Source organism: Dipodomys merriami, unplaced genomic scaffold, assembly GCF_024711535.1.
Source record: "Dipodomys merriami isolate MVZ:Mamm:240054 unplaced genomic scaffold, mDipMer1.0.p SCAF_428, whole genome shotgun sequence".
Taxonomy (NCBI): domain Eukaryota; kingdom Metazoa; phylum Chordata; class Mammalia; order Rodentia; family Heteromyidae; genus Dipodomys; species Dipodomys merriami.
This window is the reverse complement of record NW_027205915.1, coordinates 570,487-590,704: the sequence shown is the minus strand read 5'-3', so window position 1 is coordinate 590,704 and position 20,218 is coordinate 570,487. Positions and strand designations below refer to the sequence as shown.

The 20,218-nt window shown below is 41.1% G+C and overlaps 1 protein-coding gene across 3 annotated transcripts; it reads left to right on the top strand.

The window, feature by feature from the left end:
- The first annotated feature begins 12,019 nt into the window (after positions 1 to 12,019).
- On the top strand, positions 12,020 to 17,445 carry LOC138807703 (tubulin beta-2 chain-like). Of its 3 annotated transcripts, none has more exons than XM_069993485.1 (4): positions 12,020 to 12,076; positions 12,927 to 13,035; positions 15,646 to 15,756; positions 16,385 to 17,445. In XM_069993485.1, the coding sequence occupies exons 1-4, from the start codon at positions 12,020 to 12,022 to the stop codon at positions 17,443 to 17,445; spliced, it is 1,338 nt and encodes a 445-aa protein (XP_069849586.1). The 3 variants fall into 3 exon arrangements, with proteins under 3 accessions (XP_069849586.1, XP_069849585.1, XP_069849587.1); XM_069993484.1 differs by having other exon boundaries at positions 12,927 to 13,039; positions 15,620 to 15,756; XM_069993486.1 differs by lacking the exon at positions 12,927 to 13,035 and having other exon boundaries at positions 12,020 to 12,053.
- Positions 17,446 to 20,218: the final 2,773 nt, after the last annotated feature.

The following is a 20,218-nucleotide window of genomic DNA, read 5'->3' as shown; positions in this document are numbered from 1 at the left end:
ATACCTTATAAGAAAAAAAATAACTAAAGCAAAGGAAATAAAAAGATAAATAGGCCTACTATTATACTAAAACAACCTATTCAAGATAAAATAGGAAGTTCTGGTTTCTCTCAGTAACAACCCAACACATTTTAAGATCTTCGGTATGAGGTTTTAAGACCTAGATTACATTTGTTACATTCTCATTTATTTTGGTCATTAAAGTCAGTTGGATTTGATAGTATATTTACAACCCAATTTCTATCAATATTTATCTAATTTCTCATTGAATTTCAGATCTCATTGTTTATAATGTGAGGTGTGTGTGTGGTGTGTGTGTGTGTGTGTTTGTGTGTGTGTGTTTCTGGGGATTGACCCAGCACCTTCAATTTGCGAGGCTAGTTCTCTACAACTCATCTAGCAGGGATTGCAGGTATGTATTACCATATTCAGCATCATTGTCTCATAACAAATCTTCAGTACTTACTGGAATCCATACCTAAGCAGTCATCTTCAGAAAGTGTGTGCAGGGATGGTCTATGTGAGCCCCTGCTCACCTCACATATCAATGGGAAGGAGGAAGTGATGACATCTGATGATTACCATGGTAGGTAGCATCTTGGTTATTTGTCAGCAATCACTCCCCGAGGTAAATGTAAGGTCCGCTCCTGGATGGCGAGCAGACTCCACACTCCTCGCAGCAAAGTCTCCACCCAGTACCTGCGTTACCTAGGCAACTGGGACACCTGGAAGAGGTCACATCTGCATCCGCTGAGGTCACATCTGAATTTGATGTGGCCACACCTTTCCCCACCCATACCCTACATAAGGGCTAACCCAGGCCCAGACTCTCCTTTTTTTCTCTCTTTGTTCGTTTCTAGCTCTTGCTGCTCTTTTCTTCCTCTTTTGCTCTCTCCCTTTCCCAGCCACATGACGTGCCAACCTTGCCTGGAACCAGCAGGTCTACCCCTTACCTGAATACCACGTGAGTGCTACTGTTCTTACCTCTCTCTCTTCTCTTTTCTGGCTCTTTTCTCTCTCTTTCCTCTCTTCCCAGCTCTCTCTCATTCCCAGGCCTTTCCCAGCCACGAGGAGTGCCAACCTGGCCTGGTCCCAGCAGGTCTACTGAATAAACCCCTTACCCGAATACCACGTGCGTGGTGCAGTTCTTACTCGGCTACCTCTTTTTAAAAACCTAACAGTAAACACGTCTCAATTAACCCTCACAGAAACTCTGTGAGACTGAGAATCATATCCCAGTTTGGGAGATAGAAAACTCAGGCCCAGAGAGGTGAGGTGAGGAGCTATTCTAGGTCAAATAGGATGTGACTAACAGGAAAAGTAAGGCTTCTCTAACAGAGAACTTGACTGGATTAAAATTAGAATTCTTGGTTCCCCATATCTTGGGGCATTAAATGAAATCTAGAATGTGGAATGCTTAATATGGATTCTGTTTCTGAATATATGATTCCTGAATTCTCATAGAAGTGGTAATTGTATTTTCTTCTTTTGGTACTCCTGGGGATTGAACTGAGGATTTCTCACTTGCTTAGCTTGCTCACTGCCAGATTGTTTGTTTCCTCTTGAGCCATGCTCCTAACCTTTTCTTTTATTTTATGCATGGTGCCTTGAAGATTTTTTTTACGAGGTTAGCTTCAAACTGAAATCCTTCTCCTCTCAGTCTATAGAGGAGCTAGGATTACAGATGTGAGCCATTGGCACCTGCCTCCTGAAAGACTAACTTTATGTTTGTAATTAAAAGTAATTATGGGCTGGGCCTTGTTTTAAATCAATCACTAGGTTAATTTAATCTGGAACATACTATACATATTTTGTTTTATATTTTGAAATCTGTTTTTGAATGATTTCCCCCTTTTAGAGTTCAGATAAATTTTCTGCTACTATGTTTTATTTCCTTTTTCTTTCTTCCATTTTTTTCCTTCCCTTTCCCTTTGCATATCTCCTCCTCCCTTTCACTCTGGGCCCCTCCTTGTCTCCCTCTCCCTCTTATTCTCATTCTCTCCCTCCCTCTCTCCTCCTCTCTGTGGAACCCAGGAACTCACACATACTAGACAAATACTCTGACACTGAGAAACACCCACTTCCACCCATAAGTTCAAAAGTTTTAGTTATGTCGACTGCTGGTGACTCAAGTTTCTAATACTAGATGCTCAGGAGACTAAGATCTAATGGTTGTGGTTCAAATCCAGCCTAGGTAAGAAAGTCCATGAGAGTCTTATCTCCAATTAACCAGCAGAAAACCAGATATCGAACTATAGCTCAAAGTGGTACTGCATTAGCCTTGAGCAATAAAGCCCATGGAAAGTGCCTAGGTCCTGATTTCAAACACCATGACCCACAAAAAATAAAGATGAATGCAAAAATTATTATTTTCCTTCTTTAACTGCGAGCCTGTACTGTCCCAAAAGGCCCAAATTTCAGATGATTTCTCCATGACATTGGCTTCTCAACTGAGACAAACCTCATTATCTATTGAATGTTAATTATTAAATTCTACTAAAGTCTATCTCCAGGGTTTATCCTCCAGCCTTCTCTCTTTTCTTATCTTTGATAATTAATTACTCTGATTACATTCTTGGTTTTTTTTGCAGGACTGGGACTGAGCTATGGCATTACTTATGCTAAGCAGGGGGCTCTACACACAGCTAATATTCCAATCCCCACTCTGATGACTTCAGATATCTCCTTTCAGCAGATGGATCTCTGTGAGGTCCATAATTCCAGAAACCATCCACTCTTCCAGGGAGCAATTCAAGTCAGCATATCTGCTGCCATCAACTCAGGCTGTCTTGACAACTGCCACATATTGGCAGCCTAAAGCATCAGGAATGTATCTGTGCTCAGTCTTAAAATGGTGCAAGGCAAGATCAAGGTGTGCTTTCTTCTTGGTCTCTCTTCTTGGGGTGTGGTACCTATCCTGGGTCTTCCCATGGTCCACTATATGGATGCATCTGTGTCCATCTATTGTCATTTTCATATAAGAACACCAGATGTGTTAGAAGACAACCCACCTAGATTGTCTCATTTAACTAAATAGTGTGTGTGTGTGTGTGTGTGTGTGTGTGTGTGTGTGTGTGTGTGTGTGTGTGTGTGTGTGTGTGTGCATGCGTGCGTGCATACACATGGGCTGGTAGTATGGCTTGATCTCAGACTCACAACCCTTGCTTGACTTTTTGCTTAAGGCTCATACTTTACCCCTTGAGCCACAGCTGATCTTCTGGTTTTTGCTAATTGGAGATAAAAGTCTTACAGATTAGTGTGGCCTCAAACTTGGATATTAAGATTTCAGCCTTCAGGTCCATAGCTAGGATTACAGACATGAGCCACCAGTGCCCATCTAAATTTCTCTTCAAAGACCCTTTTCTGGGGGTTGGGAATATGTTTTAGTGGAAAAGTGCTTACCTAGCATGCGTGAAGTCCTGGGTTCAATTCCTTAGTACCACATAAACAGAAAAAAGCATGAGGTGACACTGGGGTTCAAGTGGTAGAGTACTAGATGAGCAAAAGAAGCTCAGGGACAGTGCCCAGGCCCTGAGTTCAAGCCCTTGGAGTGGTAAAGAAGAAGACCCTCTTCCCCAATAAAGGCTCATTCAGAGATATTGATGTATAGAATCTCAACATGTGAATTTTGAAAAGGACACAATATAGTCACGAACAACAGCTAACACCAAAGCCCTTACATCCATACATGAAGAGGAACTAGTACTATGTTTTTCTTCTTGGGTCTAATACTTGTTTACCTTGCTCATTTTGTGAAAGATGGCTAGTTTGTCCCACACCATATTTGCAAACCAAATTGTCTGTCCACATGAATTCCTAATTAATCTCACAATGACTCTAAAGTCTGTTCTATATTAACTTTTGGAGAACTTTCCTAGAACTCCCAACACTTTTTGTATAAAATTTGAGTAAAAAACTTAAAGTGGCATTTAAAAATGAGATGAGAAAATACTTTGTTCACTTTTTGTCAATCATGGGGCCAGAACTGAAGGCTTGGGCACTATCCCTGAGACTTCTTTGCTCAAGTCCAGTGATCTACCACTTTGAGCTATAGTGCCACTTCCACTGAATTGTGTGTTTGTAAAAATCTTTAAGACTACTTGAAGCCTTCAATTTGCTTTGGCCACATCACTTATATAAACTGTCTAATATGCTAACCAGGACTCTTTCCTGAGTAGCAGTGAGGAGCTAAGTACCCATACCCTCTTGAGTTCAAGCAGTTGATTTGATAGCTTCTAAAAATTTAAAAATCCCACCTCTTCTAAAATGAACCATATTACATGTGTATGTAGGGGAGCCCAGTCTTACCCCTGCTGTTAGGCTCAGATGAGGTGTTGCCCAAGGAAGAGGAGAAGCCTTTCAACAGACAGACTAATGATCTGGAGGAAGATCGCAGAGGAGAAGCTGGAGGCCAAACAAACTCTGGCATAGAAATCGGTTTGAAATATCCAGTAAGCAGTCATATGCTAGAGAATCACATCAAGTGTGCCATCAGAGTACAGAGACTTGGCCAGAGAGAAAAAATTCAAGCAGCTTGGTTAAGGAGACAGATCTGAGCACTTGCTGGTCTCTGCAGCTGCGGCCGCTGTGGCTGCTGCAGTGGCCTCCATATCAATAGAGAGTGCCCAGGACACAGACAACAAACACTGTGAACTAGTGGATTCTATTCACCACCAGCAAGAACTGACAAGGAAGACGTGAAGGACCTCTACAATGAAAACTTTAAAAACCTGAAAATGGAATTAAAAACAAATCTTAGGAATTAGAAACCCTTCCCCCCCCAAAAAAAAAAATGCTCCTGGATTGGAAGGAACAACATCGTGAAAATGGCAATATTTCCAAAGGCTATGTACAAATTCAATGCGGTACCTATCAATGTTCTGACCTCTTTCTTCAATAAAATAGAAAAGGAAATCCAAAAATTCAAATGGAAGAATAAAAGACACCAAATAGCAAAAATGAGTCCTTACAGAAAGAACGTTGCTGGAGGAATATAAATACCAAACTTCAAACTCTACTACTAAGCCATAGTCACCAAAACAGCTTGGTACTGGCACAAGAACAGACTTAAGTACCAATGGAATAGAACTGAAAACCCAGAAATGAACCCACAGACTTTCAGCCACGTAATCTTTGATAAGGAAGCTAAATAAATAGAATGGAAGAAAGACAGCCTCTACAGTAAATGGTGCTGGAAAATTTGGTTAATTGCCAGTAGAAAACTAAAGCTAGATCCTTATATATCACACTGCACCAGCATCAACTCCATATGGATCAAAGACCTCAAAGTCAAAGCAGGCACTCTGAAAACATTATAGGACGGAATAGGAGAAACACTAGTTTTCCTTAGCACAGGCCAAAATTTTCTTAATAGAGACCCAGAAACACAACAAATCAAAGAAAAGTTGGACAAATAGGATTGCATGAAGAAGCAGAGTTTCTGCATGGCAAATGACATAGCTAGAAAGATCAATAGAAAGCCCACGGACTGGGAAAAGTTTTCACTAGCCATACAACAGATGAGGGTCTCATATCTAAAATATACATGGAACACAAAAAATTAAATCCCCCAACTACAAATCTTCAAAGAAACAACTGCCTGATTAAAAAGTGGACTAGAGACTTAAAGAGAAACTTCTCTGAAGAGGAAATGACCAATAGACCTATGAAGAAATGCTCAACCTTCCTACCCATGAAAGAAATGCAAATGAAAACAATACTGAGATTCCACCTCACCCCAGTTAGAATGGCTATGATCAAGAACTCTAATAACAACAGATGCTGGAGGGGATGTGGCCAGAAGGGATCCCTACTACATTGTTGGTGGGAGTGTAAACTTGTTCCACCACTTTGGAAAGCAGTATGGAAGTTCCCCAAAGACTCCACATAGAGCTCCTCTCTGACCTAGAAATCCCACTTTTGGGCATTTACCCAAACGATTACAAACAAGGCTATTCTAAGGCTACCAGCACAACTATGTTTATTGCAGCATTATTTACCATAGCTAAGCTAAAGAACATACCCAGATGCTCCTCAGTAGATGAAAGTATCAAAAAATGTGTCATATATATATACAATGGAATTCTATGCCTCCATCACAAAGAATGACATTGCCTCATTTGTGAGGAAATGGAAAGACTTGGAAACAATTATATTAAGTGAAGTAAGCCAGGTCCAAAGAAACATAGGTCCCATGTTTTCCCGTATTTGCAATAACTAGTATATGTTTGGGACAAGCAGAAAAAGTGAAAAGCTATGTACACATGACCATACAAGATGATGTTAAGCGAAATGAACCCCAAGATAGAGACATAAATATCCTCTTTCTTGCTTGCTATTGTTTCTAAAGTATTCATAATGTACCATGTGAGTTTTTTGTTTCTTTTTATGTTCCATCCCCGGGTATAACCCCTGTTTTCACAGTATTTGATATCGGTGACCTGCATCTTTTATATACACTTCTCTAATGCAGGGAGTGGAATGGAAAAAACAAAATGCTTAAATAAGGATACAGGTTGATCCACTGTAACAATGAGATGAACTTTACAACTTCAGTGGCAGGGGGTGGGGATGGGGGAGTTTGGGCAGTGTAGTTGTGGAGGTGTGAGGGAAGGGATGGTAGGGGAAAAACAAAGGATGAGGCAAAAATGCTCGATAGGAAATGTACTCATTATCTTGTCTAACCCCTCTGTACAGTATTGTTACAATAAAAATGTTCAAAAAAGAAATGTTCTCATAACATTATGTATGTAACTGTATCTCCTCTGTACATTATCTTCATGGTAAAATTAAATTTAAGAAACAGCAAAGAAAAAACAGACAACACTTGTCACCATCTAACCAATAAGAGCTGAGCCCCATCCCCCTCATTCTCCTCTCTGATTAAGGTTATTTCTAACTTTCCTTAAATGGGAACAGGTTTCCCTTATTTGCAATAACTAGTGAATGTCCTCCTCCACAATGTGCTGGCTCATGTTGTTCTACATAGTTAGAAGTTCTTTGCAGGTCAGAATCCAGTCAGCCAGTGACTTTACTAGTTCCTGCATTTAAACACAAGAAAGAGGGTATAAAGAAAGTCTTCACTCTATTTGATGTTGGTATAATTTGTGGAGGGCAAGGGAAAAAACAAATCGTTTAACTAGGGATACAGGTGGCCCCATTGCAACAATGAGATGTACAAGTCTTCATGTCGAAAAACGAACTTTACAACTTTGGTGTGTGGGGCGAGAATCGGGGGGAGGGGGTGAGGAGGAGAGTATGGGAAGGGATGGGAAGAGGAAACAAAGGAGGCAACAATGCTTAATAAGAAATGTACTCGTTATCTTGCCCATGTAATTGTAAATCCTCTGTACGGTATTCTCACAATAAAAAAAATAAAATATAAAAAAGAAAGCCTTCAACTCTAGCTGGTGCTGTTCCCATACCTATAAGATTATCCTTTGATTAGACTCAAGGGGAGGAGGACCAGTCAAGGAAAGGGACCATAGGAATGAAGACCTACCTTGGTGGCCAGCCTCAAACCAAGTTGCTCTGAAAAGAACATTCCTTCCTGCTTTCCTTTTCATTGCCTCAGTATTTCTCTAATGTTTATACAACTCACTCTGATTTAAAATATAGGTCAACACCTCAATTTAGAGAACAGTGAAGTTAATATTTAGTTAAAATATAGTTAATAATGCTATATGTATTTAAAAGGTATAAATAGGTGGCATCTTCTTTTAAAAATCTGATGAATGCAGTGCTGAAGTCGTCATCACATGCAATTTCTCTTCAACTGGCATTATATTTTGGCTAACTTTTAAAATGAAAAAGTGTAAAAAAAATTAAAAATATAATTAGTGCAGATTTATCAGCAAAAAATTCATCTGGCTGTGGATACATAATTTGTTGGTTTCTCTATTTTTCTTTGTGGTGGCTATCAAACAGAATTTGAGGAAAACATTGGCAAACTATCAGTAGCCATACGCTTGATGAGATTTGGGTTCTATTTAATTTTTTTTGCTGATCCTGGGACTTGCACTCATTGCCTGTGCACTGTCCCTAAGCTTTTACTGCTCTAAAACTTGGGCCATAGTTCTACATCCATATTTTTGGGTGTTAATTGGAGATAAGACTCACAGACATTCTGTCATTGGGTCCAACTTCAAACCAAGGTTCCTATATCTCAGCCTCCATAATAGCAAGGATTATAACCATGAGCCACTGTTAGCCACATTGTGTCTTTTTTAGAAAAAGCTGTAAATAATAATAATAGAAAACTATCGCTATAACTAAAGGCTCAAACCTGTAATCCCCTAGCTATTTCAGAGGCTGAGATCTATAGGATCATAGTTTAAAGCTAGACTGTTCAGATAATTCAGAGTTTTTTAATTTTTTTAACCTGCTGGCCCCAGAGCTTAAATTCAGGCTTTGGCACTGTATATGAGTTGCTTTTCATTAAGGGTAGTGTTCTACCTCTTGAGCCACAGTGATACTTGCAGCTTTTCCTGAGTAGTATATTAGAGGGAAGAGGTAAGGAGACTGCCCAGTCTGGCTCCAAACTACCACCTAAAATCCTAAGCCTCCAAAGTAGCAAATCAGATATTATTATTTTCAACTAAGCAGCAAAAATAAACAGACTGGAGGTATGGTTCAAGTGTTACAGTTTCAGCCTTGTATGGAAAAAGTTAAGGAAATTTAAGCCCCAGTACTGGCACATATGCATACAAAAGCATGTAGATACAGACATACACAGGGTCCTATACACAATTCCCCGGGATGAAAAAAGATTAAAATATTAAATTAAATTATAAGGACAAAAATAAGTAATTTAAACAGTATTTTTTAAGAAAACAAAACACTATGATAGCCAGATACCTGTGGCTCATGCATGTAACCCTAGCTTCTCAGGAGGCTGAAATCTGAGGATCGTGGATCAAAGCCAGTCCAGACAGAAAAAGTCCATGAGACTCTTATCTTCAATAATCCACTCAAAAACCTTGCAGTAGTGCTGTAGCTAAAGTTGTATAGTGCTAGTCTTGAGCTGGAGACCATAGGTACTGAGCCCAGGCCTAGAGTTGAAGCCCATGACCAAGAAAAAACAAACAAACAAATAGAAAATAAAAAAAAAAAAAACGGCCATAGCTGAATTGTGACTTAGGTGTCAGAATACTTTCTTCCCATAAACGAGGTATGAGTTAAATCCCCAGTGTTGTTCATACCAAAACAACCCAATAAAAGCACACCAATAACTATCTAACAAAAAATATATCATACTTTGTAAAGAAGATTAAAACTTACAAAAATAATTGAAGTAGAGCTAACATGTGACTCCAATCCTATTAAACACCAAAAAAAAAAAAAAAAAGGCAGAACTTGAGCTGAGGCTCAATAGCCTGCTAGCTTCGAAATAAAAACAAAATACCAAAAACAAAACAACCCTCAGAGAGAGTCCACAGGCCCTGAATTCAAGCCTCTCCCAACCCCCAAAAGAAAAAAACCCTCAGGAGTTGAGTTTTTGTTCCTGCAAGCTTTGAGCAAAAAACAAAATACAAAAATCTCATGCACAGTGAAGTAGTGTGGCATAAATTGTAGAGCCTGCTAGTTTTGATCTAAGAAAACAAGCCAGGTTTCTCTGGCTCATGCCTGTAATACTCGCTACTCAGGAAGCTTCCCACAATGGGAAGCCAGTCCAGGCTGAAAAGTCCCCTGGTGACTGTTTTTTTCCAATTAAGTGGAAGTGGCACTGTGGCTGAAAGTGGCAGTGTGCCTGCTTTGTCCCTGACAGAAAATACCTAGGCACTGAGTTCAATCCCCACAACTGACAAAATAAATAAATAAATACTGAGTGAGAATAGCTAGGCCCTAATAATAAAGGACATGAACTTTACAAAGGGGGGAAGACAAATCAAATAAATGAAAAGGGGCAAAAATGAGCATATTAAAGATTTCTAAATCATGGCTCAAAAGTGCAATCATACTTGCTCAGATTGCTGAAAACTAAGGATCGTGTTTCAAAGCCATCCTGGGCAGAAAGTACAGGAGACTTATTTTACTGTGTTCAGTACTGGGGCTTGAACTTGCTATGATTTCCTTATGACTAGAGGTCTACTTCTTCCTACCTATTGGTGGTTAATTAGAGATAATTTTCTCATTGTTTTTCTTGCCCAGATTGGCTTCGAACCATGATTCTCAGATTTCAGTCGTCCCTGTACTACTCTTGGCTTGCTGTTGATATTCTACTCTCCTAGTAACCACAGGAAAAGCAGAAGCTGAGCTGTGGCTCAACTAGTGAAACCTGCCACCATTAAGGTAAAAATAAATAAAACCTCAAGGAGAGTCATCAGGCCTTAATTTCAAGACCTAACAACCAGCACTTAATTTAAAAAAATAAAAATAAAAAAAGAACCTCAGTCACCATTACCTGAGTTTGAGCCCTAGAAGAAGAGCTACAAAAAAGAGAACCAGCCTGTTGTTTACATGTGGTAAAATTTGTAAAGCATGGTCGTTTCAAGAGGAAAGAAAAAACTAAGCATGAAAGCTAGCCCCTAAGAAAAATTGTCAAAAAAAGAAATAATAAATAACCTGAAAAGGTGAAAGAAAAGGTAATTAAAGATTTGTAAATGTTGACTCACACTTATAATCCTGAGTGCTAAAGTCACTGAAGTATGAAGATCATGGTTCAAAGCCATCATGGGCATTGAAGTCCATGAAACTTGCTTCAGTTTGTTCAGTCGAGGGACTTAAATTTGAAGTGTTTTGCTCATGGCTAAAGTTCTACTTTCTTCTGCCTATTAGTGGTTGATTGGAGGAAAGTCTCATAGACTTTCCTGCCCAGGTTGACTTTGAATAGTGATCCTCAGATTTCAAGCCTCACTGTACTCCCCTTGACTACCCATGGGACTCTTGTCTCATATTAAACACTTTAAAAAAGGCAGAAGTTGAGCTGTAGTTCAAGTAGTAGAGCCTTCTACCTTTCAGTTAAATAAGTAAATCAATAAAACCTCAGAAAGAGAGGGGCAGAATGAAAGTGAAAGACAGGAAATTCTGCACTAAGCAAAAGAAGAGAAATGTAAATATCACCCGTTGTGGAAGAAATAAATTGTATTGTCAAAGCTTATAGAATTCACAAAGTTTATAGTCCATGATAATGATAATTTGACTTGTGAAGGTTAAAATATGTTTGTAATTTCAACTAAATATCACTATTCCACAATTCTGTGAAATAAGAGAAATTAAGGTAATCACCTAATCTCAATAATAATAAAAACCTCAGAAAGAGTCACCAGGCCTTAATTTCAAGCCCTAAATCACTAAGCTGCCCCAACTCCGACCAAAAAAAAAGAAAAAGACACTCTGACCAGGACCTGAGTTCTTACACTAGGAGCAGAAGCCAAATGAAACAAAAAGTACACTGTAGTTGTCCTATGGCCCAAGTAATAAAGCAAGCTACTTTTAAGAGGAAAGAAAAAAAACCTGAGTATGAAGGCTAGACCCTAAGCCCCTGACTTTTCCCATAATGGAAAGTGGATCAATCATGGAATCCAACAGTTGTGCTTGCTCTTGCGATCACACCTGAAAATGCCCCTTCTAGACCCTCCAATCAAAAATGGACAGCAGGCTTGTTCTGGGCTTCTGGCAAACAAGGACCTTGTGCAGAGGAAGTTCCTCCTCTTCTTTCCTTGATCCCAGGGTTCAGGCTCTCTTGTGAGTCAGAGTGGGGAGTGGATGGCAGGGTGACCAGATGATCCAAATAGAGTCGGAGCTGTGCTAATGGACTTGCAGCTGGCAGGTGGATTCCAGGGTAGGTAGGAATTGGTAGGGCCCTCTGATTACCCAGCAATAGGGCGATTGAGTTGGAGCACCTGCTGGCTCCACCTATAATCAAGTCCGCCCCACCTCCTCTGCCCCTGTAACAATCAGAGGTATAAATGGGGTTCTGAGTTCACTGTGTCCGATTCCTGCTTCCCAGCTCTACCTGTTTGCCTCTGTGGGCACCACCGCTGAAGACATACATCCATCAGCTCTGCAGCCCTGCACCATGAGGGAGATTGTGTACATACAGGCAGGCCAGTGTGGCAACCAGATTGGCGCAAAGGTGAGCATGGCACTGGCCTAGGATCCAAGTCTCAAATTTAGGGGAAGGAGAAGGAGGACGGGTTGGAGTGTGGAGGTGGTGGTGGTCATGGCTAGGCTGAAGTAGGTGGGGCTCCATAGTGGTCCCTAAACTTCTGCAAATGAAGTCCCCCAGATAGCTTATCCAATTTCCCTAATTTGTGTGGCCCTGGTGGGTGTGGTTTTTAAACAAGGCTGGGGTGGTTTCAAATCCCTTGCATGTCTTAGTCTTACCTGAGACTCAAGTCTTTGTATTTAGTTTCCTGGGAATAGACTAATGCACGTTTGGTCTGGTTTGAATGCAAGGAATGCAGTGATTTTGAGCTGAAAGATACGGACAATTCCCTTGTGTCAACTGATGAGTGTCAGATAATTGTGAACAGTTCTTCTACCTTAATGCAAATTTCTCTGAGTTTCATGCCCCACCTAAGCTCCCTTAAGTTGGGCGTTTTCTAAATCATTGGCTGTTGTGTATGCTCTGAGGACACTTGGGGTTCTGGAGACCCTTCTTACTGAGTCTTCAAGTTACTGCTTTGGCAATTTCATGTCGATGTAAGGCCAGTTACTCAACATAGAATACAAAGAGAATATGGTACTGCATAAGATGGAATACTCATAGGAGAACACAGACATCTTCTATTCAGCCAGATAACAAAGAGATTAAGAAAACTAAAATACCACCCATTTCTGTGCTTTTTTTAATTTAGAAAATGTAATTATTTTTTACAAATATATTTGTGTCAACAGGACATGGGTTTCTTATAGTTACTTTAAAATGCATTGTTTGGACAGTTAACATTCTAGGTCATAATACACTTCTATTTCCATCTCAGTTTTGGGAAATGATAAGCAATGAGCACAATATTGATTGCACTGGCAACTACTATGGAGACAGCCATTTACAGCTGCAGAGAATCGAGGTGTATTACAATGAGGCAACTGGTGAGTGTCTCCCATCTGGTTTCCCATACGGTGGCAAAATAGTTCCCAGGGGAATACTAATGAAAAGGAAGGAGTTCCTGCCTTTCTTATGGTAGTATTGTAGTTTTAATTTGTGACCTTGATCTTATAAGTCAAGTGCTGTACCCAACTGAGCCACTCCACCAGATACTTTGTTTTAATTTTTGAGTATATTCTTGTGAATTACCCCAGGAAAGCCTTATACCTGAGTTCCCCCTACCTCTACTTGCTGACTAACCACACCTGGATTATGTTTTCCGGTCATGGAGCTTGAAATCTGGGCCTAGGTAATGTCGCTCAGCTCTTCAGCTCAAGGCAAGTGGCTCTACCACTTAAGCCACAGTGCCACTTCCAGTTTTCTGGTATTTTATTGGAGATAAGAGTTTGCCGGCTTTTTATGCCCTGGTTGGCTTTGAACCGTGATTCTCTGATCTCAGCCTTCTGGGTAGCTAGGATTAAAGGCGTGAGCCCGCTTCACATAATTAAAAATGAGACTGCCTAAATATGCATTCTAAAACAATTGATAAAATATAATATAATCCAGTGCCATTTGGTTATGTGCTGATCATCCTAAGCTCAAGGCCTGGGCACTGACTATGAGCTTCTTTTGTTTTGGGTAGTTTCTTGGAGATGAGTCTCCCAGACTTTCCTGCCCCAGCTGACTTCAATCTGCGATGCTAATGTCTTATCTCAGATTTTTGAGTAGCTAGAATTGCACCTGTAAGCAAGCAGAGCCCAGTTACATTGCCTCTTTAAAATATAGATTAAATTTCTAAAACAATATTTTGAAAAAGAAAATTTTAATAATTTTAAAGAGGGATGTTCAGTCACTAATATATATCTGAATAGTCCAAATCACAAAGCATAAATAAAGTGTCTTACCCTGAAATCTATAACATTTCTGGTCTTGAGCATTTTGAATATGAATACTTAGCCAACAATATTTTTAAGGTTTTTAAAGTAAGAAAACATTCTTTTGATGTAGAAAAAAACAATACTAATTTGTAAACATTCCTTTTAAATGATTAATATTGTCTTTCCTAACATAAACAGCCTAATTGAAGTCTACAAAGCAGATTTTCAGTTTTTGTAACTGTCAATGTAAAGATCATTTAATTTTATATTGAGTTTCCATGCTGCATTATTGTATACAAAAAGAATCGTGGATAATTGGCTTTCCTATATATTAATCCAATGAACAAGTACAAACAAAAGTACAAAACTATTTAATTTGAGTTTTATAGATCTATATTTTGGGATGTCCTCACCTTGGTTGAGAGTGGTTGGGTTGGATTGTGTCACTCCTATGAACAGAATTTTAGGTTGTGTCTTTATTAGATCCTGTATATCCAGCAGGATGTCCAGTTTTCTTCATGTGAATGTTTAGGAATGGGGTATTCTAAAACTGGTGTTTACATCATGTTAACTGCTTTCCCTTGGGCCAAATCAGGATAAATGGGAAATTGCAAGTCATTGCTCAAAGTTGCTCTGAGTATTTGAATACAAGGATGTGTGCTATTTGATAACCATTATTGAAAAATTATAAGACAATAAATATATATTGTATAAATGTTTTCTCCAGGAAAGCCTTACACTTGAATTCCCCTACATCTACTTGGTGAATAGCCATACCTGGCTTTTTTTTTTTTTGGCGTTGGGGTGTCGGTCATGTGGCTTGGACTTTGGGCCTAGGCACTGTCCCTCAACTCTTCAGTTCAAGGCAAGCAGCTCTACGTCTTGAGCCACAGTGCCATTTCTGGTTTTCTGTTAGGTTATTAGAGATAAGGGTCTTAAGGACTTTTCCTGCCCCAGCTGGCTTTGAAGAGTGATCCTCTGATCTCAGCCTCCAGAGTAGCTAGGATTATAGGCATGAACCTGGTTCATTTATTGAGGAAGGTAATTGGGGAAGGGGAAGGATAGTGGGAGAACAACAAAGTAGGGGGTAACAATTTTTGACAAGAAATGTTCTCATTTCTTTACTCATGTAACTAACTCCTCTATACAGCACCTTTACAATAAAATAAAATTAACAAAAAAGAGAAAGTTTCTTGCTGATAGGCACTGGTAACTCATTCCTGTAATGCTGGCTACTTAGGAGGCTAAGATATGAGGATCATGGTTCAAATCTTGCCTGAGCAGAAAAGTCCTTGAGACTCTTATCTCCAATAAGAAAACTGAAAGTGGGGTTGTGGCTCAAGTGATAGAGTGCTAGCCTTGAGCTGGAGAGCTGAGGGACAGTGCCCAGGCCCAGAGTTCAAGCCCCATGATGAACCACAAAAAAAGTGTTGCCACCTTTCTTTTGCACCATTAGACTCAAAGCCTGATACTCATCTTTGCCTCCTCTGTAGCTGAGATTTCAGCCACCATGCCCAAAGCAAAGGAATGAATATTCAATGGAAATAGACAACTGCAAACATCCTTAAAGTTGCTGAAGCCTCTTGCATGGGGATTCATGCTCAAGATATCTTTTCTGTTTCCATGTCTCAAATGCTGTAATTTTTGTAATGAATGCTGAGAGTCACTTAGAATCATAAGCTCTGCCCCCTAAGTTCCTTGTCAAGTATAGGCCTAAGTCAACTCTTTTTCTCACAGGCAACAAATATGTTCCTCGGGCCATCATGGTGGACCTAGAGCCTGGAACATTAGACTCAGTGAGATCGGGACCATTTGGCCAGAGCTTTAGGCCAGACAACTTCATATTTGGTAAGTCATCATGGTCCATGGATCCTAACATCCAGGCACTCCAGTGCTGGGCTGAGACTTTATCCATCTTGATATTGTCCTCACCTAACCCACCTATTCCAGTCCACGGGAGTCATGCCCCTGGCCTCTCAGACAGCTCAGATCAGTGCAACTCTGCAAGCCCTCCATGACAAAGAAGCCTCTGAAGGGAAAGAGCAGCAAGTAGCGAAAGCCACCAACAAGGTTTCAGCACTGCTGGTCATTTTAAAGCCCTGGAAATAACAGAACCACTTCAGGACACCAGAAATCAAAGCACAGCTATGTGTGAACAAGGTGCAGAAAAGTGCTTGCAGTTTAGCTTCCCTCTGACCACACTGTGTGAAAGTAACTACATTTCCAGTATTAAGGCAGGCTCGGTTCTTCATTTCTAGAAGTACTTAATTTGGGTTAAAATGTATTTTCCTTCACACTCTCTTTACTTTTCTTTAGAACCTGGGTGATTTGTAGGGTCCCAGATACATTGAAAACATTTCCTTTATCTAATGTAATAGCAAAGGTTAGCTCAGAAGAGTCCTATTGTCTTCACAATAGGACAGGCACAGTCATTTTTCTTGGAGTGTGTCTCTCATCATGTCTTTGTGTCTGATAGGCCAGAGCGGGGCAAGCAATAACTGGGCAAAAGGCCACTACACGGAGGGAGCCGAGCTGTTGGAATCAGTGCTGGATGTGGTAAGGCGGGAGTCAGAAAGGTGTGACTGTCTCCAGGGCTTCCAGCTGGCCCACTCCCTGGGAGGTGGCACTGGATCAGGCATGGGCACCCTGATTCTCAACAAGATCCGAGAGGAGTATCCAGACCGCATCATGAACACCTTCAGCGTCATGCCCTCCCCCAAGGTGTCAGACACCGTGGTAGAACCTTACAATGCGATCTTGTCTGTCCACCAGTTGGTGGAAAATGCAGATGAAACTTTCTGCATCGACAATGAGGCCCTGTATGACATCTGCTCCCGCACACTGAAGCTGCCCACACCCACCTATGGAGACCTGAACCACCTGGTGTCAGCCACAATGAGTGGAGTCACCACCTGCCTGCGCTTCCCCGGCCAGCTGAATGCAGACCTGCGCAAGCTAGCCGTGAATATGGTGCCCTTCCCCCGCCTACACTTCTTCATGACTGGCTTTGCACCCTTGACCAGCCGGGCCAGCCAGCAGTACCATGTTCTCTCAGTGCCCGAGCTCACCCAGCAGATGTTTGATGCCAAGAACATGATGGTTGCCTGTGATCCCCGCCATGGTCGTTACCTGACAGCAGCTGCCATCTTCCGAGGTCGCATGTCCATGAAGGAGGTGGATGAGCAGATGCTCAACATGCAGAACAAGAACAGCAGCTACTTTGCAGACTGGATTCCCAACAATGTGAAGACAGCTGTATGTGACATCCCCCCGCGTGGCCTCACAATGTCAGCCACCTTCATCGGCAACAACACGGCCATCCAAGAACCTTTCAAGCGCACCTCAGAGCAGTTCAGTGCCATGTTCCGGCGCAAGGCATTCTTGCACTGGTACACGGGAGAAGGCATGGATGAGATGGAGTTCACTGAGGCTGAGAGCAATATCAACGACCTGGTGTCCGAGTACCAGCAGTGCCAAGATGCCACTGCTGATGAACAGGGGGAATTTGAAGAAGACTTGGTGGAGGAAGAAGTTTAAGACTTCCCATTGGTAGCAATGCAACAGGACTGTCAGAGCCTGCCTACTGCTTCTCAAATGAATGGTGCTTTCCTGAGCTCCTGTTGTCCTGCAGTGAGGTCCCTGCTGTGTATCATCATGCACAGCCTTTCCAGTCAGGAACTCACTGATGGTGAATGTAAAAATGCAGATTTCTTTTAAATAGTATTATTCTAAAGCCTTATTTATAAAAAATAAAGTATACATTTTGTACTCTTGAGTCCTTATTCTTCTTTAGAATCCCTTTTTTTTCTTTCAATGTATTTGAAATATAAAGTTGGCCAGCAGGATTTAATCTTATTAATATAGGAATGGTGCTCAAGAGGAATTTCAAATTCATGGCATTCCCACTATTTTGAAGAGGAAGATGACAAGTGCCAATATTGTTTATTTTCCCTGGCCCAGTTTTAAAGTTAGCAGTTTCTCAATAACATGCCATTAGCATAAAAACAGTTTGAAGAGAAAGTAAACCAGATCCAGATGTTACAATTTTCCTAGTACCAAGGTGATGTTTGGAGTACTGAAGGGATTGATGTTCAAGACTTGTCTGGGCACTGAGGTAGCAGGGACTCTTCCTCCTTTATTCTGACACAGGACATTCTTATCCTGCCAGCTAGTATGCATTCCTCTTTGGGAATGGGACCACAAAATGCAGGTATTAATACTGGCCATTAAGGATCTACTTCTCCTTCAGACAACCACAGGTTCTGGTCTCCTGCCCCATCAGAGGGCTTTCATTCACATTCCCCAGAAACAGTAGAAGGAACCCCAATCCCTGTGCTTACAGTTCAGTTGGCATTGAAGCAGCACTCACAAGATGAGTGCAAGATCCTGGTTGCCAGGGTAGTTTATCAAGGCATCTGTCAGCTCTAAGGACAGAAATGAGTCTAGCTGTTTGAGGGAGTGAGAAGCTGACCAGTCCCATAGCGTATCAATATCTGCTTGATTCAGTACTTCCAAGTCAAGGAGTGGAAGGGAGACATGGCCCAATGACCCATTCTCATACTCATTTTCCAGCATTCGAAGCTGTCTGAGGCCCACAGGGTGTTGTAAGGGAAAAAGATCCAGCCTGTTGGGTATGTTTACTTTGCATGAGTGAGACAGAAATCTCAATTGCTTAGAACCTACACAATGGCCAGGAAGAGGGTGAAAACTTCTGTTTTCACCAGAGGCCAAAATCATTCACTAGTTCTTTTTGCCAGAATCTTTCATTCTTCTTGCAGTGAGGCTCCAGGTACATTGTATGTGTCAGGCATTCCTCAATGGCCACCAATAACTTGTAAGAGCCCCTTTTGCTCCAGAAACAAGACCTATGGGAATCCAGCAAATTTTAGGAAGCTCTAAGGAAAGATACTACTGGGTGAGGTGCAAGTTCCTTGTTTCTAGTAAAGTTGGGAGATAGTAAGTTCCCTAAGCATTCCTATACCAGGCCTGAGGTTGGGGTAGGGTGGGGAGGAGTGGGGTAGAGATCTTTAAGCCAAGTTGGTCTCACTCAGCAGAAAGTAAACTGCCAGAGAGACTGTTCTTTGACTAGAAGCCCCAGGGCAGATCAAAGTGCAAATAGCTTCCATTGTGGGAGTCCTAGGGAGTAGGTATGGGCCAGCAAATTGACATACCTGGGTCTCTAGTCTTGGAACTGACCAGGTTGGATGACTCCAAATCCTCTAAGGCTGCTGGGTCTGAACTGAAGGCAGGCCTGGCCAAGGTACTCTCATTCCTCAGTGGGATAAGGATTGAGGCCAAGCTGTGGTGGAGGCCCCATCCAGCCTATTTACCAGTGTTTGACTAAGAACAGTTTTGTTTTATCTTAAGTGCCCGTTTTTGAGTCTTTTCTGGTGGCTTTGGCTTATTTCTTTACACTTTTGAAGAAGTAGTTCTTGGTTCATAATTAATGACTCATGCCTCATCCCTCAGAAAACTCCTGTTGATAATTTTACCAGTAGATTATCATGTATTTCTCAGACATGGCTTTTGTTTTCTCCTAGCCAGAGCTCTGCACTAATTGCCACACAAGCTAATGTTGAGGTGACTCCTATAGACAGGGTGATTATTTTGTCCAAATGCTAAGTGCAGCATCTCCCTTATTCTCATGTGCCTTGGTAATTGTATCAAATAATTGAGTCCTTGAATAGTATAATCAAAGCTCTGGCTGAAGATGCAGCTCAGTGGTAGAGTACATGCCTGGCATGCACAAAGCTCTCAGTTCAGTCCCCAGTACCAAAAGGAGGAAAGATAACAAATGTTAGGCTCTAGAGATGATATATTAGGTGTGAAGGCAAAACACCCAGTTTGGCATTGAGGAGTTATGTCATGAGGGAACACTGGTAGAATGTTTGTAGGTGGAAAGAAGAGAGCCCCTTGATATGTGTACCCTTTTAGAAAGCAGAGGTAGGAATGGGGGATGAACCTCTGGTAGAGTGCCTAGGCCATCGAAGGAAGAAGCTTTGACATGTATGTTGCTCTAATGGGACCAGAGTCTAAAGTGGCACCACCATACCAGGCAATGGCTCAACAAGAACAGGTTTGTCAGAAGGATCTTCTTGCATTGGAGAGATGTCCTTTGACCACTTTGGCCTTGTTAATCATATTTCTTATGCTGTTTTCTTTTTCCTTCCTACTTGTCAGAGCTATAGCAGATCCTATCCAGTAGACCCATTCTCTCTAATCTCATTCTCTTAAAGTCTCCCAGTTTATAGCTGTACATATCCTAGACCAAAAAAGTAGGGGGTGGATTTTCTGTCAGACATAGATTGAA